Genomic DNA, 24,465 nt, shown 5'->3' with positions numbered 1-24,465 from the left:
TGGCGAGGGAAGTAGCAACTGTAAAAGAAAAAAAACAGCATTCTGTCTGCCTGGCTGAACCACGGCTTGGGATGCTGCTGTGTCCTGTGGATGGTAGGAAAACAGCCACATTAGGGTGCACTCTCTGGTGCTCACTGCAGTTTTTCTTGCCTTGCCGAGGTGCTGGTTTAGTAGATCCCGCAACAAATTGCAACGGGGCCCTTCACTAAAACTGATTCACAGCCTTGCCAAGACGAAGCGATGTGCTCAGATGCGTGGAGCTGGAGAGGATGGTGTTTATTTCAGGAAGGTTCAGCCCCATCGGGCTAGCAGCCCGGGGCTGATGCAGCACGTGCTGTGTGACCTGATGGATCCTGGGGAGAAGATGGATCCCCGGAGCCTCGGGCATGCTCCACCTCCAGTGTGATGGCTGCTTTGGCCTTCTGCCTTTGCAGTGAGTCAGAAATAGCTTTGTGGGCTCTTTACTCCATCTAGAGATTTTTCTATGCTATAAACTTCTCATCTGGCCTTACAGGCTGTCTTTAAAACCTCTCCAGGGAGCAAACTGGTCCTGTATAATCAGAGCCTTGTGTATTCTCCCTGCCTTCTTGCGTCTGGCAAAAACAGCACCCAGGAGTAACAGTCAGCATGAAAGGGACATCAGACTGGGTTGGGTTCAAAATGCTATGGCTGAGTAGCTTTAAAACGCAACAGGTAGCTCTGTCAGAGGGCAGAAAAGGACAAATAGGCTTGCTCTGATGGATGTCCAGGCATCCCTGGAGCATTAGCAGCATTGTCATCACTGTGTGTTCAGGTGCTAAAGGTCTTCCAGACTCATAAGATTTATGCAATTAAAAATATGCCCTTTCTTCATTTAGAGCTTATAGAGTTCCAGGCTTTTCTCCTGTGCTGGATTTTTTGTTTTTTTTAAATAGGGAAATCTGGAGCTGTCAGGGTAATGACGATTTTCAGAGACTGCATGCTGGGAGCACTGAGGGGTGGGATTCCTGCATGGACTCCCCACAGGCACACCAGCACCCACAAAGTGCAGTGCTCAGACAGGGGAGCTGATGTGAAAGTGAGTCACATTTTGGGGTGGCCTTCCTGAGCTGGAACTGCTGAAAGGCAGGAAGAGACAAACCAGGGTGTTGAAGGTGCTGGGAATATTATCACCACCAAGAGCAAACAGCCAGCTTCCTTCCCGCTTGCGGGGAGCAGCTTTCAGTCCTGAGGCTTATGTTGACTGAGTTTCTTCCTGGAGTCATTCTGTTTCCTTTCCTTTCACTGCAGCGAGGGAGCAGCACCGGCATTTTGGGAAGCACAGCAGTCCGGGCAGAGCTGGTCCAAGCAGCACAGATGTCCTGATAGGCAGCAGCTCCTCCACGCTGGCTCTCCTGCCTGCTCCTTCTCTCAGCTTTGCTTCCTGGCTGCTCACACACAGGCACCCTCCTTTCCGACATGCCCTACCTTTCAACTCCAACCACTTGCCGTTCCCGTTTGCTGCTGACATGGGGTTTCAGGTCCCTCCCAAAGGCCAGCTCAGGCAGGCTCCTGAAATCAGCAGACAAGTGTCTTCAAGGTTACCAAGCAGACAGTGAAAAACTTGCCCAAGGAGCAGCCTGTTTTACTTCTACAGATGCGGATGAGATGCAGATGCACCGCATGATCCAGCTTTGCATTGCCAGGGGCCACAGGAACAGGTTTCAGACCTGTTGTGGGGGCTGGCACTGGGATGCTGAGTGCTGAGCACTGGCTTATCGTTCCCCTCTCTCTTTTCCAGGTTCCTGTCATTCAGAGAAGTTTTTTGGTGAGTGCTGTCATCATTTCTTCCTGAGCAATCATTCCCTTGATTAAAAGGCAAGCTCCAGGGTGCATGGGAGGGCAGGGCATAGGGGTGCTTTTCTTGCAGAGGCCATTTCAAGCCTTTATGGCCACATTGTCACAGGCTCCGCTGGCTCTGAGCTTTCTGGATCAGAGCTGTGAGGCACAGGATGAGAGTCTTTTTCCCTGCCAAGACCTGATCAGTCTCAGCCAGTGGAGTAAGATTATTCCTAATGAGTAACCCAATCTCAACCTCTGCGCTTGCCAAATGACTTTACGAAGTCTGGGTCACACAACGCCTTTTCCCTTCTTTGAAATACCTCCTTGGACCAGAGCAAAGCTCCATGCTCCCACAGCTGCTGAAAGCCAATCTGATTTTCCTACAGGGGAAGCTGGGGGCTAAAATGAAAGCAAGAGCCTTGGCTTTCCCTCTTTCAGTCCTGTGGGGGGAAAGGACCTCTGGCTCAGAGCTTCCCCCTCCCAGGCACCGCCAGCATGCGAAACAGTCACAGTAGGGCTGGTGCCAAATAACCTCAGTAGTGCAGATCCTCCTCCACTCCTGCGGTTTTGCTTTCCACCTGGAAACTTTTCTGGTCTTTCTTTCAAAATGATGCCTTGCACGTTTTGCCAAAGTATTCAGAAGGCTGAGGGCTTTTTGGAGGGCACTCCAGGCTCGTGACAGGGTAAAGTCTAACCTTCCTGCCTAAAACTGAGAAAGATTTCCCCTGCCCTCACACCAGCCGAAGGAAGTGAGACCTTGCCACCTGCTGTGTGCTTACAGCTTTTTCACTTGGTGTTTCTGTTAGCTACAGGCAAGATAGCACTTTTAGTGGGCAACAACCGCTACCAGCATCATCCAAACCTGATGGCTCCCGTCACAGATGTGTTTGAGCTGAGCGTTCTTCTGAAGCAGCTGGGCTTCCAAGTTGTCTCTCTTCTGGACCTGAACAAGGCTGAGATGGTGACAGCAGTCAGTCGGTTCCTGCAGCTCCTGGGAAAAGGAGTCTATGGTAAGGCATCAGTTTGTGTACACGTAGCAGTGGTTGATACAAGGGAGGAGCAAAAAAATAATAATAAAAAAAATACCTTTTCTCTTCAGGTAAACGTTTTGTCTAGGTTACAGGCAAGCAGAACAGGTTTTTCACTGTCACATGGCTACCCTGTGGCTCAATTAGCATGGTTTTCTGCTGATGTTTTGGGGAGTTAGTGCTTCCAGTTGGGGTTGGGAGAGGGTGTTTTAAAATTCAGGAGATTGTTGATTGCCCCACTTGGCCCTTTTCCAGGACAGGAGCTCCTGTTGATCTGTGATGGCTACAGCTGGCCACATTTTGCTTGTTTCTCATTCCTCATGGTCCAGCTTGAGCCTCTGACAGCCTTTTTTGCAGAAGCACGTATTCCCAGCTGCAGATGGCTTTGGGGCTGGGCTTCAACGGGAAATGTTCCTTAAACATAAAACCAAAGAGCAGATCTTGTGGGTCTTAAAGCAGGTGTTCGGATTTTGGTGGTGAGAAGTAGCTTCTGTGAGGTTTCTAAGGGTCTTCCAGCCTGATGGATACCCCCAAAACACCTGGCAGATGGTTTTTTTTTTTTTTTTTTTTCCTTTGAAACCTCAGCATGAGGCACAGCCTGCTTCGGAAAGTGCTTATCGTCACCACCCTTTCAGCTGCATGGCGAACCAGGGTATTGAGACAGCAAAAGTCAACACAGGCCAATTCCAGCACTCGGTGTGAGGCTGGGAGGTTGTGCAATGGATAGGGACGAAGCCACAGATGGAAACATTGCAAAGCTACCTTGTTCCGGGAGGCACTGAGTCACTCAGGGAGGCTGAGCTGGCAGGGAAAGGCATCATGCAGTTATTGCTGCTCCAGCCGTGTGTCATCTGATGACAGTGTATTCCTGTGACTTCACCTGCAGCTTCCTTTTGTGGTTGCTGTCTGAAATCCCCTTGCACCTCAGGCTTTGCCTCTCCTGGGCTAGTGTCCTCCCTGGGGAGGTGCTGTGCTTTTTCCATGTCTGCGTAAGGCACTGCCATTCCTACCTGGTATCTGTAGCAAGCGAGGACCAAACGGCATTATTTTCCATGGCAATTCCCCTGTTTTCGTAAGCAATGGAGAAGAAAAAGATTTGGAAATGGCGAACCTTTCATGCTGTCATGCCTTATTTAAACTTCTAGTGCTTTTCTGCATTTGTGGCCATTGATCCTTCCTGGCAAAATTGATTTTGTGCACTGGCAAGGAAAGCATTAACAGCTGAATTACTGAACCTTGATAATCCTCAAGTGTTTGCTAGGCATAGCCTGCTTCAAATAGTAGTTTTCTTTACAGCTTTCTAAGCTGAGTGGTCTGCTATTATTCTGAGGCAGTGAACCTTGGCACAGGCTGGTCCCAGCACTGTTTGAGTGGAAGACTTTTGCAGTAAATGGGTGGCATCCAGGCTTAGGGTGGGGTGTTGGGTCAGTCTGCCTGCTGATTGCCCCAGGGCTTCTCCACCTGAACAGTGCTGCATCTTGCTGTGATGCATCTGCCAGTAGTTTTTCATCTGTTTTCTTGCATGAGATTAAAAAAACAGGTGAAGCACAAATCCTTTAAATTACCTTGTCTTGTTAATGCATATTTACAAGGAAGTCAACAACTCCTTCAACAACTGCCATCTTTCAAGGCACTAGCTCCAGGATAAACACCTAGAAATGATTGAGAAATTCAGGTTTCATGCAACTCGTACATGGTGGATGATGGTGGTGAGGCTGCAGTTCCAGTCACAATCTAGGTAGCCTGTTAGAACTTCTAAGATCCCAGGGGTGCCCACGTGGGAACCGATCCTGTACATCCATGTGGGCGTGTTGGATGTGCACCTGCACAGAGACATCTCAGTGCCTCCACCTGTGGGTGTTTTCTTTTTTGGAGACCTCACCTCTCCACCTGCCCATTTCAGGGCAGACCTCCTCCTGGGAAGTTGTTTCTGACCCTCTGGAGCTGAGGTTGCCCTGTTTTATATGGCCTGTGCTGATGAGGAGAGCTGGGCTTTGCTGTCTCTTTAATTGCTCCTACAGCAGTTGCAGGCTCTTGTTAGACCCTCCCTTCACCTCCACATCACCATCCCACCCCATCTCTACTTGCTTTCTTCCCAGGCCCTGGACCCCAGCATCTCAGTAGCTCCCACTGCCCTTTTTCTAGCTTCTCCACCTTCTTCTTGAACTGAAGTCCCTAAAACTGGACACAGGACCTAAGTGGGGTCTCCTTAGGGCCAAGGAGAGTGCTGAGAACTTCCCTTGCCCTGCTGGTGCTCTGTCTCCTAACATAGCTCTGTTCCCAGGTGCTGGCTCATCATTATCAGGGTGTCTGCTGTGACCCCAGGTCCTTATCTCCAGGGTTGCTGGTCAGTCAGCGCTCAGCCCCGGACAAAGCACGGCCTGGTGTTACCTGCCTGAGTGCTGGACTTTGTGCTTTTTTGTTATTGAGCCTCATCTGAGATTTCTCCATCCCAGAACAAAACCAGGCTTCATTGTTAGGCACAGAGGTATCGTATGTCTGGATGTTTGAGGTGATTCAAAGGCTTCTCTAATTCACTGCATGGAGGTGGTGGCTCATCTGGCTGCTTTTCCTCCAGACCTCCTCTTAGAAATGGTGATTTTGAAGGCCCCAGACATCCCCTGAATAGTCTAATTATATAGTCCTCGGATAAACAAGGAATCTCCCTAGTGGTTATTTCAAGCGTCCTAAAAAGTCCTGAGTCAAAAAAATAATGTCGGAAATGCAATAAGAGCAGAAAGTTACAAGCGAAATACTAGGAATAAGCTGTCATGCGTTAATTAAGCATCATGCTGACATTTCCTGTATTATAAGCAGTGCCTGAAGCTTCCCCTTTTTAATTTGGTACTCGGAAGCTTGTCTCTGTTCAGCAGTTTTGACTCACAAGATGTGGGAAGAGCACTGAAATGTAACTCAGGGAAAACAAAAACAAAAAACAGCAAAACAAAAACAACACCTTTTCCCCCTCTAGGCAAAATGTTGACGTTCCTGTTCAGGAAGAGAGATTAAGTCTAAGAAAGATTTGCAGCAAAGTTGTTCAGCTGATGTAAAGAACCTGTCTTTCTGTTTGAACTCAAGTCTTTGTGGTTTATATAGCACAGGGAGCATTCAACAGTGTATTCAGGGTGCAAAACAGGACCCCCAAAGTTAGGGGATTTAATGATTTAATGATTTCTTGTGGGCTTTTCTGTAATATTTCAGGTCTTTCCAAGCGTTGGTGACACTGTCAGGTAAAGGATGTCATCACCTCCATTTTATGTGCAGAAATGGAGGCAGACAGACAAAAGCCAGAAGTGCTTGACTACTTTAGAGTCCAAGCCTGAAATGCCTGCATCTGATTTTTCCAGAATGCTTCCCATTTTATACTCTTTTTTTGGAGCAGGCTTTTGTGGCTTTGATTTGTGAATTATGAAAGTTTAAAACTTCTGCAAGTCAGAGCCCTCTGTCTCAGGCTGGCAATCCATAAGAAGAGGAACCCAAACCTTGTGGGCATCTGTGAAAACATCTATTTGAGTAACTTTCCATCGTACCCTGAGAATGGAAACCCCTGCTGACTTTAGGCCTCCATACGATGAGATCATGCTTTCAGTCCTTCAGCTCCTGCCCCACTCATTGCACCCCTTCCAGCATCAGAGATCAAAGTGAATTTCCTGCAAACTACAGGGGCAGGAAGAGGGGAAGGGAAATAGAGGAAAGGTTACCTAATGAAGCGTGGGCTTTGGCAGTGAATCTGGCTTATGAATTTCTCTTACTTTTGCCTCTTAGCTGCTTGTTCCCATTTCTGACCTCATTCTTCACTGTCCCTCAATTGCGGTAGTGCAACTGTTTGCGTCACCTCGTGGAGCTATTTTTAGCAGATTTCAGTTCCCCAAGCTGTCTTTCGACAGCATCCCACAAGCAGTTTTATCAGTGCTGGGAAGGGGCAGACAGCCACTGCGCAGCTTCTTTTTGGGAAGCTACAGCCCAGCTGGGGGTCCCTGAGCAGAAGGAGAGCCCATCCCTCAGCACGTGTGCAGGGGCTGGAGAAGCACCAGCTTTGGCTGTGTCACCTTCCTCAGTGCTGGCTTTCCAAGCTGGATGTTCCCATGTTCTCTTGTAAAGGCAGAAACCATTGTTATGTTTCATATGCTCGAGAGTAAAACTCAAAACCAAAATTCGCATTGGATGTTGGACTTCCCACAGATGTCTGGATGAGACATCTGACTCCTCTCCCACCTTACAGGGCTGGTATCTGGCTTGAGATTGTTGAAGTCCATGGTTTACATGATCCGGACATCTGGAGAACTCATCTCTCTGTCTTTCTAAATCTCATTTTCCACTGGCTCATAGTTGTATAAATGCAGGCTGACTTTTCAAACCAGAGGAGTGTTTCCCATCACCTAAGGTGCTGATAGTCTCTCCTCCAAAACTAGGAAGCTGTGGTGTTTCTTACTTAAAAGGTTGTTAATGTGTTGTAGCACAAATAATTACATTTTAGCATCCAAGCCTGGATGTTGTAGCACAAATGGTTACAGTTTAGCTAATGTATACCCAGCGACTTTGGTGTCTCCTGAAGAACTGCTGGAAACCACAAGTACAAGAGAGCTTCTTAGGGCTACTGTCAGCTCTGCTGAAGGGAATGGATTTGGAAAAAGCTGAAACTGTGAGGCCAACATGGCTTAAGTTCTCTGCCTGTAAGTGCTCCTGGTGTAAGTCTGTCCCATGCCAGTATCCCTCAGCGTGGGAGGTGAAAGATGGCCATGGGAAGCTGGTTACAAGCCTACAGGTTTGCACCGTGACTCATCCTCTCCTCTCCTTGTTTCCAGCTATATTCTACTATGCTGGGCATGGCTACGAACATCTGGGGAGGAACTACATGGTCCCCATCGATGCTCCACAACCGTATGCCCCTGAGAACTGCATCAGCGTGCAGAGGATCCTCCAGAAGATGCAGCAGCAGCAGACGGCCCTGAACCTCATCCTGCTGGACACCTGCAGGAAATGGTAGGGTGCTCTTCCCCCTTCCTCAGTGGGGCAGGCAGATTGTGGCATCTCGAGGGCTTGGGGAAACAGCTGCCAGCCTCATCCGCCCTTCAGCAATGGGCTCCTGCACAGCCACGTGAGATGTTTGTCCTCTGTTGCACTGCTGAGGGCTCTGTGAAAGGTTATCCGTCTGTGTCATAAAATCAGTAAGGCTGTCAGGTCTTGCAGGGTCTCCCGGGAAGCACAGTCAGTCACGTGCTAGATGCGGTTTTGTAAGCATCAGATCCTGTCTGAGATGTGCTGGAGAGAAGGGGAATGACAAAGCCTGACAAATAGAGGCTATTCAGGCAGGTCAGCTGCAGTCTGCAAAGGGCTGGCTGCACTTTGGCATAAAGTCATAGCTGAAACTCAGCGTAGCTATAGTACGGGTTGGCCTTTTATGTCTCAGCCACCTGCACTGACCCACCCGGCCAGGCAGGCTGTAGCAGTGTCCCCCTGTCATCTCACTGAGTTGCCCCGCATGCTCAGCCTGGGGCCATTTAGCTCATCTCTTTCTCTCGGCTGTGTTTTTGTTAAGATCTCAGTAAGAAGAGGCAACACAATGTGAAAAGTATTTTAAGCCATGCCACTTGATTTTACTGGCCTTAAAGGCTTCTGAAGTCGTCATGTTAAGTGGGACCAAGGCTGCTGCTGAGGTCAGGAATCAGCTTTTTTCTTCTCAGTGTAGAAAACCTATCATCCTGCCTTGGCCTGCACATCTCCATCATGCATCTTGTGGGCTGCAGAAAGTTACTACTTGCCCATTTCCAACAGAGGTAGTTAGGCTTAGCCAGTAGAAGCCGTGATAGTTTCATTTATTTGGGGCTCCTGAGGTAGATTTACAGGACAGAAAGGACCTGGAGGTCAAAGGCAGAAAATTCTCCCTCTTCCTTCTGTGGTTCCTGCACTGAGCATTGGAAAGACAGTAAAGATTTTGATAGCACTGTCCCAAAAGAACTGCTAGCCCCTGGAAAGACATTAGGTCTTTGACATCTTTTAGCTGCAGAGCTGGGAACACTTGCTTTGAATAGCTTGCAAGCTGGTTGCACTGGGACTTACCTTGCATTTTGCAGCTCTGAGTTGCCACCACTGATAGAGCTTGCTGTCCCTGGATACATGCCCCAAAAGCCCTGTGGCGAAGCATCCCTCTCCTCCTGCTGTCTCACTGCCTCTGCCAGTACACGGCAGGAGCACAGCACCTTGATTCCCTGCCCTGTGCTGCTGAGAGCCCTTGCTGAGGGGCACTGCTGAATCATCAGCCCAGCTCCTGCCAAATCCGAGGGCGGAGGTTAGGCCAGGAACTCACCCAAATGTCAAATGCTCCACCTGGAAAGAGCAAGGCAGTGCTGCATTGGGGTTTCTAACACAAACAGCGACAACCCATGAAGCGGATTTAGGGCTGATACCTCCGTCCTTGGTGTCGCTGGCTGTTTATGTGCTTCGTGAATTCGTACGGTGCTTTGGGAAAAGGATGCGATGTGAGATCTGCTCTGATGTTTAGGCGTGGTGATGTGGCTGTTTTTCTCTCTTCCTCCCCCAATCTCACACTTCTTTTCTACCCTTTCCCACAGCAAGCGCAGCACTTAGTGCAGAAGGTGTTATCCCTGGGCTCACAGGGAATTGTGGCAGAAGCTCTCTGCCCAGCTTGTTTTTCTTAAGAAGTCACTGCTTCAGCTCAGCAAAGCATCTGGATTTCATAGATGCATGTGTTTACAGCACTCAGTAAAACAGGGCTCCCAGGGCCCCCTTTCCCAACACCCTTTTGGTTAAACTGATGTTGTGAATTGCAGATAGCTGTTGTCTTTTGGTGGCTTGCCCAGCTGTCCGTGAAGCAGGAGGAGCCGTGTGTGTGCTAAGAGGGATCTCACGCGGAGTATCTCTTCGCCCCATATGTCGGCATCAGAAATGCCAAGGCGATGAGAAATACACGGTCCTTTGCCAAGTGGTGGCAGATGTTCAGCTTCAGCACAGAACGAACCAGGAACAAGGAGCCTGTGTGTAACCTAGTACATGTATGTGTTCATTTAGGGTGGATGCGATTGCCTCTTCCAGGAATTCCCTGATTTATGAAGGTTTCTAGAGTGTGTTGCTTAGGACAGGAGGAGGACACTGTCTTCTGTCTGGGGTGCAAATCAGAACTGGGTTGTATGAGAAGTGCTGTGTGAATGAGCCTCTATAGGGCCTGAGGCAGGAGGAAGCTCTGCCACCTTCTCTGATGTCAGACATCTTCCTGTGCTTAGTCATGGTCTGGAAAAAAACTTTGTCTTCTCATGGGGCAGGGAACCATGGCCAGAACTTCTGCTGCATGCACCAGCTGCATCTGGAGCTGTGGATGCCTGCTGATGCCATCACAAAAGGTTTGCATCAACTTTTGTCTGTGCAGCCTCAGGTGGATGTTCCCAGCATGTGGACAACAGGCTTATTTTGGGATGTGCTGTCTCATTTCTTCTTGGACCCGGCATCCCAGATTTCTGTATTCATTTAGGAGCACCTGGGAGGCAGATAAATCTCTCCATTCAGTGTTCATATTTAGAAGTGTATCTCCTTTTCAACATTTTCTCTTTTGATCATCTTTAGAAAACTTATACGAGCCAGATGAATACTGCCATTGAACATCTTCAACAGGCTGTGCCGCCAGCAGTAGGTAACTCACTGGCTGCTGGCAATACAACGATCCCTTCTGCTCTCTTTAGCATGCCAGCTTCAGCCCCAGCAAGCTATGCTGGAATTGAATAACACCAAATAATGCCATCTTTGTGCCTGGCTTTTATCCCTGTGTGATTGGGAACAGCTCCAAATCACTGGTGTAGACCTCCTACCTCAGAAGCAACCAGTGCTTGTGCTCTCCAATATGTCTTGATTTGGGCAAGCTCCTAGGCAAGGCTTGCCAAGAGCGCTACCAGGACATCTATTTTGGTGGAAACCAGGACTATCACTTCAGATATAACTCATTTTGAAAATAGCAGGCCTGTGCTCACCCTGGTGTCAGAACCAATACTGGGCTTCCAGCTGTACTGATCCCATCTCCCAGTGAGACCTGGCCATGTATTCGCTTTGGTTTCTTGGGGCAGAAGGTATGTGTGGGGGCTGGAAAAGAGCTGTGGAGTACCCCAGAACCCTGAGACAGGCAGTCAAGCCATAGCCACAAGCTGTGCTTTGGTGCACACCTCCAAGTCCTTCATAGCCAGCAGTCCCTTGCAACCCACACATTCTCTGCAGCATGCTGCTGCTTGAATTTGTAAAAAACTAGCCTCAGAAGGGAGGAGGCATGGTTGCACCCACAGCTCTAGGCTCACTTGCAGGATAGAGAGCAGTTACGAGTGTAGATAGCTCAGAGGTGACCCTATCTGCTCATTTTCCCATGGTTTGGGTTCTTAGGACTCCTAGCTTTAGTTTCAGTTGCTGCCCAAGTAACATGAGTATATTTGACATGGGTGTTAATATTATTGTCATCCACAGCAGGTGGATTTTGTGGAGCACACTGGCTGTCCCCTCCAGGCACACACTGTTGCTCTCAGCACTGACTGGTACTTTCATCTCTTACAGGTACAACCTAGAGTGTGCCCTCTCCCAGGTACAGCCGCTGGAGCCCTGGGGCAATATCGTTTATGGCTACGCCACGTAAGTGTATTTTGCTGTGCCCACACTGTGACACAGGACCAAATCCTGGCAGGAGCTGGCACTTTCCCAGCTGTTTTTGTACCTTCATGCCTGGGGGCTTTGGAGGCTTGAGACTGCTTTTCTTATGTTTTCTCTGGCTCTTATCCTATCTCTAGCATTTCCCGTTTGAACACTTCTTCTCTTCCTCCTGCCATTGCTAGTGGTAGCCTGTTTATCAGTTACAGGTTACTTGTGAAGGTGGCATCAGCTCCTGTCATCTGTCCTTCTAGACCTGAGCCTGATTCCCAAGGCATGTGTGCCATGAGCAGGTCACCAGAAGCCTCCTGAGATGAAGATGAGCGTTGCTTACTGCTCCAGTGCTAGCCTTAGGGGCTGCTCAGCTGCTGTCACCCAGCCAGGCTGACAAAAGAAGTTGTGCTCTTTTCTCCTGTCCCCTTTCACCACTTCTTCCCATCCCATTCCCTTCTCATCCTCTCTGGGGCTAACATCAAGCACTTGGCAGCATTGCTTGAGGAGCTAACTCAGGCTCAGCCAACAAACCCTGATTCCTCCCCATTGCAGAAAGGTAAAGATGAATCATTACCCTTACAGGTGTGAAGATGCGGAAGCCTATGAGTTGCAGGATGGGGAGTTCAGCTCTGGGATCTTCATGAAATATTTGAAGAAACATATTTTGCAGGAGAAGAAGGTTACACACATGCTGGAGGATGTGTTAGAAGGTAAAGAAGTGCTTTTAACCCGAGTTAGAAACCATTCATTTCAGCAGCAGGGATGAGAAGAGAGATCAGCAGAAGCCAAGTCCCAGCAAGGGGGACAGTGAGGATAAACACCCACACTTCCCCTGCCCCCAAAATCAAGTTTTGTGCCATGCCCCGTGGAAAGTTTTAATGAGCTGGCAGCAGGACCAGGATGCTAATGTTGGGTCTGAAAGGCAGGGTGGCAAATAAGGAACCTGGAGTGACCCTTGTGCCTCTAAATTGTCTCCTCCAGACATCGGCCGGGATCCCTTGGTCACTGGGAAGCAGGTGATGGAGATCAAACACACTCTGAAGGAAGCCCGCTCCCTGACAGACCCCATCTGCCCCCTGGGAGCAGCCGTGGAGCGCTGGGGATGTGGCCACGGTGAGCTGTGCAGGGGTGGAGGGAGCAGGGGGGTCGCTGTGCCCCTCAGAGGCACCTCTCTGCAGCGGGATCACTGGAGGAACTGCATGCTGACCCCACTCTGCTTCCCCTTGCAGAGCCACCGAGAGAAACAGTGACATTCCCCTGCGGGGCACAGGCAGAGCTCCGCTTCCAACACCTTTTCTCCAACGTGATGTCTGTCTGTGCCAAGCTGCAGGACCCCCCGGCCCACATCACTGATGCCCACCTCATGCTCCGCCAGCCCACCGTGAGTCTCAAATGGGGAGATGCTGGTCCCATTCCCCTTGATTCCCACTGGGGCAGGAGGAGGAGGGAGGGTTGTGGTGAGCCCAAGGAGTCCCAAGGGCTGGAAAAGGCTGAACCCATCTGAAACAGGATCCCCGCCACTGTTACTGCTGACACCGCCTCCCTGCAGGAGCTTTGTGCTCTTTAAATGCTCCTTCCACACATCAGTGGTTGGCAGACTGCCTGCCTTGCTCCTAATGCATTGTGAAAAGGATTTAGTGCCAGTTTCAATGCCTTTAACCAGTTACTCGTCAGACTGATTTCTGGCCTGCCTGATTAAATTATTGCATTTAATCTGATTGAGATGAAGAGCCTGTCTGTTTTCTGCATTTGGAAGCAGGTCTGGCTTTCTGAATGATCCCGTCTTAACCCGCTGTGCTAAAATACCTCAACGCAATGATATATTCTCATGGACTTGTTCCCGTTTAATCTATACCAGCTTCCTCATACCCCTTCTCACACCTTTCCTAACAGACCATGCTCACAGCGTGGTCTTTTCCAGTGGTCTGCACGCTATTGCCAAGGATTTAATCCTCTTGCTGATCCTTTTTGCTAACAATCTTCCTCATTTTTCTGTAGTCCCTTTGCTGAAGTGTAGCATGACTGTGGTGGATCTTTTGGCCCTTGCTGCTCATGGAGGGATGCTGCCCCTAAGTACGTTGTGGTCACTGATGCGGAGCAGCGCGTCCAGTGGGAGGTTTGGAGCCTGATCCTGCCCCTTACAAAACCAGACCATCATTTCCCCATGTGAACTCCCAAAACACACCTGAAAATTTTGTGTGTGGGTGCGTGTGTCCATCCCACAGCAGCGCTTGTGGGAAAAAGGAGACCCATCTGCTTGCTCCTGCATCCCAGACTAGCGCAAGAGGGATCAGGGAGACAAAAAGGGGACCCAGGAAAGCTGGAGTGGTAAAATCCCTGTCCCTGTCTGCTCCATGGCGGTGCTAGCCTACACTGACCTCCAGTGGTGTCTGCTGACATGGCAGCACATCCTCACACCTTGCAGTTCATCGAGCACGCCAACCATCCACCCTGAGGCCACCCACACTCACCCTGGGGACCAACCCAGAGATTCAGGGTGTAGGAGGACACCTGGCTCCTCTGGGGATTTGGGCACTCTGGCTGCATCCTTGCTTGCCAGGGACACTGAGAGGAGCCAGAGGACCGTCTGAGCGCACTGCTGAGATGTGGGAGCTGGAGGCTGAAGGCAGGCAAACACAGGCATGATGTGAGGTGTATGTTTTAAGCCCTGGAAGATGAGTCCAGGGGGTGGTTTGGCTGAGGAAATGTCAGATTTTATAACATTTGCCATATTCTGACTACCAAAGTGACTTCAGCAGAGAGCTTGGGCTTGATGTAGGGCTTGTCAGAGATAATTATGATGGGCTTTTCTAGCATTGTTTCATTTTCTTTAATTGTCCAGTGGTAGTGTTCTTTCCTGTCCCTTGTCTTGCATCTTCCTCAGAGAGAGAAGCTATTTTAGGACATAGGTGGAAATGAGTAATGCTGAGAGCTAGGACATTCAATTTTTTTTTTCCTCTGTACTGTTTAAATACCTACTTTTTTAAACTTTTGTGTTGAAGCTCCATATTTTCAAGTCAAGTCACTTGATCTGGAGCTGTTTGACCTAATGGTCTCCCCATTCACCTTCTCCCCATATTATTTAGAGTATCTGAATCTCTGGGCCCACCAAAACTCTGGCCTTGCCAATTCCAGGGCATCATCCTCATTAAATAGTACATTCCATCATGGGGAAACATTTGTCAGTAATTACAAATGGAATATAAATATTAATTCAGAAAATTCTTTTCTCCATTTCCTGACTCCTAGCCAGCCAGAAATGATAAAGGAGACTAATGGAAGGAAATACTTGCCTGTGTGCATTGTAATTAGATTGTGGAAGTCATTGGCGCAGGAGGCTACAGAGGCTGGGAATTTAGCAGAGTGCATGTACTTGTGGATAACAAGTTGCTGTCGGCAGAGAAGCTCTGAGTCTCGTATGTCAAGGCTTTAATTGATCCCTTGAGACTAGGTCACTCCTTGCCCAGATGAATGTCTTGAAGGTCACCAGGCTCAAGAGGTATCTTCAGTGAGACGCAGTCCAGGAGAAATGAGAGGTCCAGCAGAGCTGGTGGGGTGTTTTTTTTTTTTTTTTTTTTTTTTTTGTTTTGTTTTTTTTTTTTTTTTTCCCTTCTCTAAGCTCAGGAATCCCAATGAGCAGGCAAAGGCTGCAGGAAGCCTGCATGGATGTGCCAGGGGCTCCTAACTGAGCTCAGACATGACAAGCAGGAATGTGAGAGGTAGAAGGAAGGGCAGATGGCACAGGAGGACTGTAGAGACATGGATTCAGAGATGGTATTAGGAAAGCCAAAGGCTGTCTGGAATTGAATCTGGTGGCAACAAGAAGGGCTTCTACATCAGCAAAGGAAGGCAAGTAAAATACAGCCTTCCTGCTAAATGGGTCACAGACCCTGGTGACACAGGACATGGTAAAGGACAAGGTACTCAGTATCTTCTTTGCCTCAGTCTTTACTGTTCAGAGTGGCCTTCAGGACTCCCAGACACCAGAGAGGAACTCTGGGGCAAGGAGAACTTTCCCCTGGTGGAGGAGAATCAGATCATGGAGCACTTAAAGAAACTAGGACATAAACCATGCCATGAGTGCTAAAGGAGTTGGCAAATGTCACTGCGAGGCCACTGTCAGCTCATGGTGGTCAATGGAAGTTCCTGAGGCTTGGAAGAAAGCCAGCGTCCCTCCTGTCTTTTAGAAGGGCAAGAGTAAAGATCTGGGAAGGTGATGGAGCAAATAATCCTGGAAGGCATTTCCGAACACAGTAAGGACAAGGTGTACAACTTGAATCAGCCAGTGTCGACTACAGTGTGGACTACCAAGGGGAAGCCATGCCTGATAACCTGATAGCCTTTGTCAAAAGGCTTTTAGCAGTCTCTCACCTAACTTCCTCATAGACATGCTGAGATAATGCTGATGAGATAACAGACTAGATAAGTGGATGGAAAACAAACTCAATTGCCAGGTTCAAGAGGTTGTGATCAGTGGTATGAACTCAAATGGGAGGCCAGTCACTAGTGGTGTACCCCAGGGATCAGCACTGGTGCCAGTCCTGTTAAATCTTATTAACGATCTTATTAGATGTTAAATCTTATTAACGATCTGGATGACAGGTCAGAGTATATTGCCAGCAAGTTTGCTGGTGACACAAAACGGGGAGAAGTGGCTGATGCACCATCCAGGGGAACCTGGGCAGGCTGCAGAGGTGGGCTGGCAGCAACCTGATGAGGTTCACCAAGAAGTGCAAAATTCTGCCCCTGGGGAGAACGAGCCCAGCCCAGGGACGTGCTGTGGACACCCAGCTGGGAAGCAGCCTGGCAGGAGAAGGCCCTGGGGATCCAAGGTGAGCAGCAGCCAGCAGGAGGAGGGAGGGGATCCTGCCCCTCTGCTCAGCACTGGGGAGGCCACGCCAGGAGTGCTGGGTCTGGTGCTGGGCTCCTCACCAGAAGACAGGCGTACTTCTGGGGGGCCAAGGAAGGACACGGGGAAGCTTAAGGGCCTGGAACATCTCTGCTGTGAGGAGAGGCTGAGAGAGCCGGGAGTGCTCAGCCTGGAGAAGTGGGGACTTCTCAGGGGGAGCTCACCAATGTCCATAACCACCCATGGGGAGGCTGCAGAGAGGCTGGAGCCAGGCGCTTGTCAGCAGTGCCAGTGCCAGGAGCAGGGGCACTGGGCACAAGCTGAAGCATGGGAGGCTCCATTTAAACTTCACAGAAAACTTTTCTACTCTCAGGGTGATTGAATATGTTTCTTCTGGAAAACCAGGGCTGCGGCTTTACTTTCAGTTTTCATTAATGACATCAGTGATGTGCCACAGCATGAGCTTATTTAATGTGCAGATCCCGTAACATGGGGAGCACTGCAGTGTGCTGAAAAAACAGGGTTGGGTTTTAGAAAGATTTGGATAAGCTGGAGGTGCAATCTGACAGCAAGGCTGTTACTTGGCAGGTGCAAGGTCCTGCGCACAGGCAGAAGCAAGCACGAGAATAAGCACGGGATGGGAAATGACTCAGTTGCTCTGGTCAGTCCACAATGATTGGTGCAACCAAAGCAGGGCCAAAAGCTCTGCCAAGAGCTCCCAGGTTTGTGTGAAGCCCTCTCTGGCGCTCAGTGTTGCTGCGGCTGGAGCACTGGGTCCTTGTTTGGGTTCATTTGCTCTCATGGTCTGTGCCAGAGAGAAGCAGCACATCTGATCTGGATGTTCGATGCCAGGGAATGGCTTTGTCCCGTTCAGGGAGGCTGCGTGGTTCTCCCCATCCCAGATTCCTGGTGCTGCTTGGCTTTTCATGCACCAAGTCTTAACTTGCATTGGAGTCTTTTATTCCTGCTAGTCACATCTGCAATATTTGTTTTTTTCTTAGGTTGAAAAAAAGGGTAGCGTAGCCACAAGGGGCTTGAAGTTGCAGGACAATAGATGTTCAGGAGAAGAGTCTTGTGCATTAGAACAGATCTGAGCATCCCTGCCCCGCTGGCATGAACCAAATTGTGATCTTAATTGCCAAAGATTCATGGTGACCACAAAGGCTGGTAATGCAATTGCAAAAGTAGGCACTTCGAAGTCATCTGATTCACAGCACATCTGTGGATGCAAGGAGAAAGAAGGGAACATGGCCCAACCCCAGCTCCAACAGGCTGATGGATCCCAGAGGAGGCACTTGTGGACAGAGGTTGTGGATGTGGGGATGCACTGGGGAAGTCTGTGGAAGTCCAGCAAGGTTCAAAGATAACTTTGGCACCTTCGTAACAGTCCAGAGATGCTACTGAAAGCATAGGCATGCTTGCCCTGTCCTTCCATCGCAGTGCAATGTCAGCAGCATCAGGTGAGGTGAAGCTGGCTGGGTGCGGTAGGAGCACTCTGCTCCTTTTTGTGGTCCTCTTGCTGAAGCCCTGCATCGGTGGCTTCCAGGCTGCTCCGCTTGGTCCCTCTGTTTGGTCTCCAGGTTTATCTTAACCCAGCTGCTGAGCACAGCACAGCAGTGGCTGAGTTGAGGGAGCTCGAAGCAGATACCTGATGTGATGAGCCAAAGAAGGAGAGGGCAGGAGAGGGCAGTGTTCATCTGCAGAAGGTGCTCTGCATTGCACTCTGTCTTCTGTTTCAGATGCAGTTCATTCCGGCTGAAGGAACCTTGAGGAGGCTCCCTGAGCAAGAGAGCTGTTCCATCCTCCTATGAGCTGTGTCCTCCCTTTGTTGGCACAGCCATCCCCCTTCCTGCAACTCCATTTGCTGCCCTGATCTCTCCTAAACACCCTCCAGTTTATCTTTCCAGTAATGAGTAGCCAAGTGCAGTGATGGGATTTGGCTTTGCTTTGTCCTGAGATAAATGCTATTTCTTCAGCCTGCCTCTGGTCGACCTGCTGGATCAGCAACAGACAGATGATGGGCTGTTTACTCCTGTTCTGCCAACATTGCAGGCAAAAGTGACTGTGATGCCTGTAGATCCCAGCCAGCATTTGGGATCCAACATTTTAGCTTCCACCCCCGGTATTCTGGCCAGAAACAAATTGCTTTGGCCTTTTGCAGGCCAAAAGGGGAGGCTCCAAGAGACGATGGTTACTGAATAGGATCTCATAGAGAGGGAGCTGTTCTGGAAAAAGTTTGAGTAATTAGGGAAGAATTGACAGTTCTGTAGATGGCAGGAGCTAGCTCAGCACCCAGCACAGCTCAGAGCTTCCTCCAGCTCTGCCTTCAGAAAACTCCTTCCTCCCTCCTCGACACACCCCTTACACTACAGGTGGCTGTGATATGGGCTGTTGCTGCTATCTATACTGCTGGAGATCCCATTACACCACAGATTTCCTGTTGCTGCCCTCAGGGGATGTTTGGCTAGGTTTTCCCACAAGGCGTGTGTGTAAAATCTCTGTATTTCTTCTGTTTGCACTCTGTACTACTTCCCTTAGGGTACGCAGCATTGCCCCTAGCCCGTGGCAAGGGCACAGGCCAGCCCTGGTCCCTGCCATGTAGAGAAGCATCATGTTTGATGGGCAGTTGTTCCTCCAGGCCTAAGCTGACACTGAAATTTCCTTACATTTCCTTTGTCTTTCTGACCCAGGAGGTGGATGATGTGGCCAACCTGGAGGAGAGCCGCCCGGATCAAGTGGAATCTCTGCTGGCATCTGTGTGCAAGCAGGAGGAGCAGGACTGCATCTTCCAGCTCTGTGGACTACAGAAAATTCAGGTAGAGGGCTGCCATGTGCAAATCTCTGTTGTTCCCTTGCTCCCTCACACAACTGGTACTCCCCATCCCCACTGGCTGTGCCCCTCTGACCATGCATCTCTCTGCTCCATGCAGAAAGTGGCCAGCATCTGGGCTCAGACCCTCCTGTGTTGCAGTGTAGTGCCCATATTGATGTTAGAGGAGCTTGTTGGTCTCCAGGGCACAAAAGCTGACTTCTTTCTCTTGGCTTATCCTGTCCTTCTGTGCTGTCTGGCCAGAGAGGCTGTTCCTTGCCTGTAGCAACCTCGCAGAGGTCAGGATTAGCCCAAATGTTTTGGGTGAAGGATATCTCACTAAGCATTGTGCTTGCCTGAGAGATGGGCACATAGGCTGGCCAGGAACTCGAGCAGCAGGAGAGTTCATCCCCTGCTGTCAGAGTGATACTACCAAACCTGGGCCAAACTCTGCCTCTGGCACACTTCAAAAGACTCTCAAACTATTTAAAGACCATGAGAAGGCAGAATTGCTAGTTGCCTGCCTTGTCTCTTCCAACAGATTCTCTCTTTGCAAATAGCAGCATGCACCTGCTTTCTCCCTTATTTTTTTTCTCCCTCTATCACCCAGCCAGTGGATCTTGCCAGGTGCTTATCTGCTCTGCTCCATGCAGGCTCACCCTGAACGTTGCTCCCGAGCTGCTGTGTGGATCTGCCTACAGTGAGCTCCATTTGCTGAGAACAGTACGTGCCTCGGCATATGGCAGCTCTTTCAGCCCTTGATTGTTCCTGGAGCTCTTTTCTTGAACCCTTCCCAAGCTGTTAAATGCAGACAAGAGAGCTGGACCCTGTGTTGCCTGCCAGGCACACAGGGAAAATCTCCTTGCTGCATGATACATTTCCCTGCTTTGTACAGCCAGGCATCTCAGGCACAGCCCCATGCTAGAGTTTCACGTTCAGGGATTTGGCTGCCATGAATCTGCTATTTTCTGATTTTTTTTTTCACCATATTTTATAGAGATCTAAAGTAGTACTAGACTGCAAATGGATCCCTGCAGAGCATTGCTGTTTTAAACTCTCATTTTTTACTCTGTGATGTGAGTTTTATATAAGTGATTCATATGCCTGCCCTTGCACGCCTCCCTCTGTGTGTGCAGTGCTGTACTGTGGCTAGGACAGACGTCATGACCAGGACAGATGTCATGGCCTTCCTTGTGTGGGTGCAGTTTGCCTGGGCACAGTCCCTGTCCCCTCCAACTCCCCTGCACCAGCGCCCTGGGGTGATGCTCTCCTGCACTGATAAGGTCTTAAGTGAGGTGGCATGATCTCAGGAGAGGTCCTGAAATCCAGAAACCATGGCTCAGGCCCTCGAATGCCACAAGCGTACACAGCAGCTCATCTTCTGTGGCAGCAGCATTGCTCCAGCACACCACAGCATGGGGCTGTGAGCCTGCAGAACAGCCAGCAGAGTCCGTCAGGATTTTTGACTGAGCAAAAAAGCTGTGCTTCAAGTCTTAGTCTCCGAATCACCTCGTGTCTTTTGCTCTCCCCTTCTAGGTGGATGTGGTCCTACAGTTGGATTTGCATTACACCCAGCTGAGCACAAAGAAAAGGACTTGTGAAAGCCTTCAGAAAATCCTCCCAAAATCTCTGCTGGGGCAGTTTTTCAGCCAGAGGAACTATGCCCAGCCAAAGTACCAAAACACTCCGGCCTGGGCGGACCCGAAAGGGCAGCAGGCATCCTTGAGGACAGGCGCTGGCCACAGCTTGCCCAGCAGCAACCCCTCCAACTCCAGCAGTGAGCCAGAGGAGAATGATGAGAGCAGCCTGAGCGAGCTCTGCTCAGCATTGCTGCGGGCTGGCCCCCGGGCAGGAACAAATCCTTGACCCTGCAGGCTGGTGTGCTCAGCTGAGGGGTGGCTGCCTTGTAGAGGCAGCAGTTATTCAAGTGCTAAAGACGGCAGAATTTATCTGCTTCCCAGCCGCAGCGATCGCCCTGTCCAAATGAGGCCAAGGCTGCTTTTTTGGAAAGGCTTCTCCCATCTGGTCCTGAAGCCTGCTGGAAACGACCCCTGTCCCACATGAGGCTGTAGGCCAAGGAGTCGCTGTCACGTCTGGCGGAGGACCCAGCCACCCGACAAGCCATAACATCTCCAGACAGAACCCAACAGTGCTCACAGTCAAGGGCACGGGATGATGTTTTCTGCGAATCGGAGTTTGTGAAGCAAGTGCCTGAAAGCGAGCGTTGCAGCATTAATTGTGTTGAGAAGCCCACAAACACTACAGTCCTGTGCTACAGCAGAGGCACCATCTCAAAGGCCACAGCTGCTGTTACTGCTTGTGCAAAGGACACAAGGAATGACCAAGGGACCCAGACAAAACTGTGTGAATGTGTAAGCTTTCCCCTGGGGTTGCACTGGGGGTTTCCTTCCTTCCAAATCCTGCTTGTGTCCAAGCAGGTTTTAAATTATGTGTTTATATATTTCTACAGAATGTATTTATACTCGAGGCAAGAAAAGTGCTTGCTAGGAAAAGGAGGCTCAGACGTCCTGTCGGGTGCATGTTTACAGTGAAGGCTGGTTTTCCGTCAGTAGTAGCCCCTGGGCAGGTAAATTTCTGCATGCCCCTTGTAGCATGTTACATTGGGGCATAAAAGGGTGTTAGATTCTGCATGGTCCTGAGTTCCTCTCAGATGCAGAGGCTCTACATGTGGGAGATGGAAAAAAACAGGATGGAGGAGGAAGAACCTCAAAAATAGTTATTACTGCGACTGTTTTTTGATGTTGTTGTTTGGTAGGTTTTGTTTTCTTTTGTAAGTGCCTGTCTCAGTGTGCATGCACTGTGGGCAGCCTGAAGCACTACTTTCTCTGGAGAACCAGCTGTCCAGGGAGGAACACAGGTGAGGAGGCACAGCTTGTATGGTTGCAGTCTCCTCCCTGCCTGCTTCTCTAATTTTTCTTTAATAAGGATTGTCCTGGGAGGACAATCAAATAGCACACGGAGGCCAGTGACCCTGTTGAGGTGTGGGATCTCCATCCCTGGAGACGGTCCACTCCAGACTGGAGAAGGTGCTGGTGAACTGATGGAAGTTGGCCTTGCTTGGAGCATGGAGCTCTACCAGAGAGCTCCAGACAACCCTTCTGGCAATTGTGATCCTATGGCAGGAGGAATTTGGAGCTCAAAGACTTCTTGAGAAGTCAAGGATGGTGGGGTGGGATGGGGAGAGTGCCCGAGCTCTCTCCACTGTCTTGTTCTAAAAGAGGACTGGGGAGAACATTTTCTGAGTTTTGGTTCTTCTTCAGCAGTGAAGATAACAGCATATCAGTGTACAGTGGGGACTGCCTATTGCAGCATGGAAAAATATGAAATGCTTCTTCCAGATAAACCATCCTACAAATGCTGGAAGCCTGTCCAAAGAGAACAGAGGAGGCTTTTATTCTCCTCACAGTGAGTAGAGCCAAGGGAAAGAAGAGAGGCCCCATCTGGCTGAAGTCTAGAAAGCCTACTAGGAAAAAAATGTAAAGCTCCAAAAAAAAATAAATTACAGGATGAAGTTTAAATAAGATGGGCTGATAGAGAAACTAAACCAGAAAATAATAAACTAATTGAGGGGAGAACCAAAGATTAAATCACCACCAGCAGAAATTTAAGATGGGTCAGTGGGAATTGCTGTGGAGCCATTTAGGAGGAGTACAGTACTCAAAAGGAGGGATTATACACACCCTTCTATACCGGTGGGGCAAAGTGTGTCTCTGGCTCGTGTAATTACGGCAGATGTCGTCTCATGTGAATGTTAATCTCATTCAAAGCAAGGCTGTTTATTTTTTCTAAATAAAACACTTGGTGTTTTTGAATGCATAGTTCCGTGCGGCTCTAAGTTAATGGTCTTTGTTTTTCCCTCTAAGTGCCAGGGTGTGACGTGTGATTTAATATTGCCCTAATGCTTTTTATGCTTTGAACTGTGTCTTCTAGCATTTTATGCATGAGGACTGCTTCCTTTAGGTAACAGTATACTGAAGTGTGGATTTAGCAAGTGGATCAAATGTCATTAGGTAGGATGAAATCCTACCTAATGGACCCTTTGAGCGGGTGCAGAGAAGGGCGACGAAGCTGGTGAGGGGCCTGGAGAACAAGTCCTATGAGGAGCAGCTGAGGGAGCTGGGCTTGTTCAGCCTGGAGAAGAGGAGGCTCAGGGGCGACCTTATCGCTCTCTATAGGTACCTCAAGGGAGGCTGTAGCGAGGTGGGGGTTGGTCTGTTCTCCCACATGCCTGGTGACAGGACGAGGGGGAATGGGCTTAAGTTGAGCCAGGGGAGTTTTAGGTTAGATGTTAGGAAGAACTTCTTCACTGAAAGGGTTGTGAGGCATTGGAACAGGCTGCCCAGGGAAGTGGTGGAGTCACCATCCCTGGAAGTCTTCAAAAGACGTTTAGATGTAGAGCTTAGGGATATGGTTTAGTGGAGGGCTGTTAGCATTAGGTTGGAGGTTGGACTCGATGACCTTGAGGTCTCTTCCAACCTAGAAAATTCTGTGATTCTGTGATTCTGTGAAATAATGTCAGATGAAATGTAGAGATAAAATCATGTCAGCATTCATCGTGAGTTATCCCCCTCCTTTGTAAAGGGTGGCCCGCAGGTGGCAGGGCCAGGCTTAGCAGGCCTCCTGTCCTGGTGCCAACTGTAGGACGGGGACTTGTCTCCCTCAGCAACTCTCCTGTTCTCCAGTCTTGCCAGCACTCTGCATTCACCCTCGAGGGGGTCCTGCACCTCCTTCACCCAGAGGTCAGGGTCATCCCCAGCCAGCCTGATGGTCACTCCCATGTGGGCCTGGATTCATTGTAGGAAAAGGTGAAGCTGTTTCTATATTCCTACCGTACTGTACCCTACCGTACACATGAAATGCTGTGGTGGGATAAATGTTTAATGCCAGTAAGTCTTCCCTTCAATCTGTGGTTCCGTCACGGTTGTCCTCTGCTTATCCTGATCCTGGCCCAGCACTGACCCTGCAGCCTGTGGCCATTCCTCCTACTGCATCTGTTTCTCACCTGGCAGCACGTATCCCACCCATCTTTCTGTGTCATTTCAGGTTATCTCTCCATCCCCACCAATTCTGAGTAGATTTCCATGCCTGTTCGTACATTTCCTGAAGTAGCTGGTGATTGCTCCAAGCTTAGAGACCTGGAAATGTGATGCTATCCCACTGCATTTCTTTACGGGGGTCAAAGCTTGGGCAGATCCTATAGCTGAGCAGTACGGGTGGGCTCACCTGTCTAATTCACGCTACCTTTACTGAGAAAACCACCCCATTACTTGGTCTGTTTCTCCAAGAAGGACTATGAGACCCACTGAAGGCTGGACTCCTTCATTAGC

The 24,465-nt window shown here is 49.5% G+C and overlaps 1 protein-coding gene across 4 annotated transcripts in view; it reads left to right on the top strand.

Annotated features, from left to right (window-relative positions):
* The window catches only part of LOC309882027 (mucosa-associated lymphoid tissue lymphoma translocation protein 1-like), a 28,026-nt gene extending 5,072 nt beyond the window's left edge, over positions 1 to 22,954 (top strand). For all 4 annotated transcript variants that reach the window (XM_082768651.1, XM_082768649.1, XM_082768650.1 and 1 more), the window contains 9 exons: positions 1,760 to 1,786; positions 2,607 to 2,810; positions 7,634 to 7,811; positions 11,376 to 11,450; positions 12,042 to 12,169; positions 12,441 to 12,572; positions 12,689 to 12,840; positions 18,999 to 19,124; positions 20,654 to 22,954. In XM_082768651.1, the coding sequence (XP_082624777.1) occupies positions 1,760 to 1,786; positions 2,607 to 2,810; positions 7,634 to 7,811; positions 11,376 to 11,450; positions 12,042 to 12,169; positions 12,441 to 12,572; positions 12,689 to 12,840; positions 18,999 to 19,124; positions 20,654 to 20,983 (1,352 nt within the window). In that variant the 3' untranslated portion in view covers positions 20,984 to 22,954. The remainder of the gene's footprint in view (positions 1 to 1,759; positions 1,787 to 2,606; positions 2,811 to 7,633; positions 7,812 to 11,375; positions 11,451 to 12,041; positions 12,170 to 12,440; positions 12,573 to 12,688; positions 12,841 to 18,998; positions 19,125 to 20,653) is intronic.
* Positions 22,955 to 24,465: the final 1,511 nt, after the last annotated feature.

The sequence above is a fragment of the Aythya marila genome, assembly GCF_965140915.1.
Source record: "Aythya marila genome assembly, chromosome: 11".
Classification (NCBI taxonomy): domain Eukaryota; kingdom Metazoa; phylum Chordata; class Aves; order Anseriformes; family Anatidae; genus Aythya; species Aythya marila.
The sequence above is the reverse complement of the archived record's forward strand: the minus strand, read 5'-3'. Positions and strand labels throughout refer to the sequence as shown.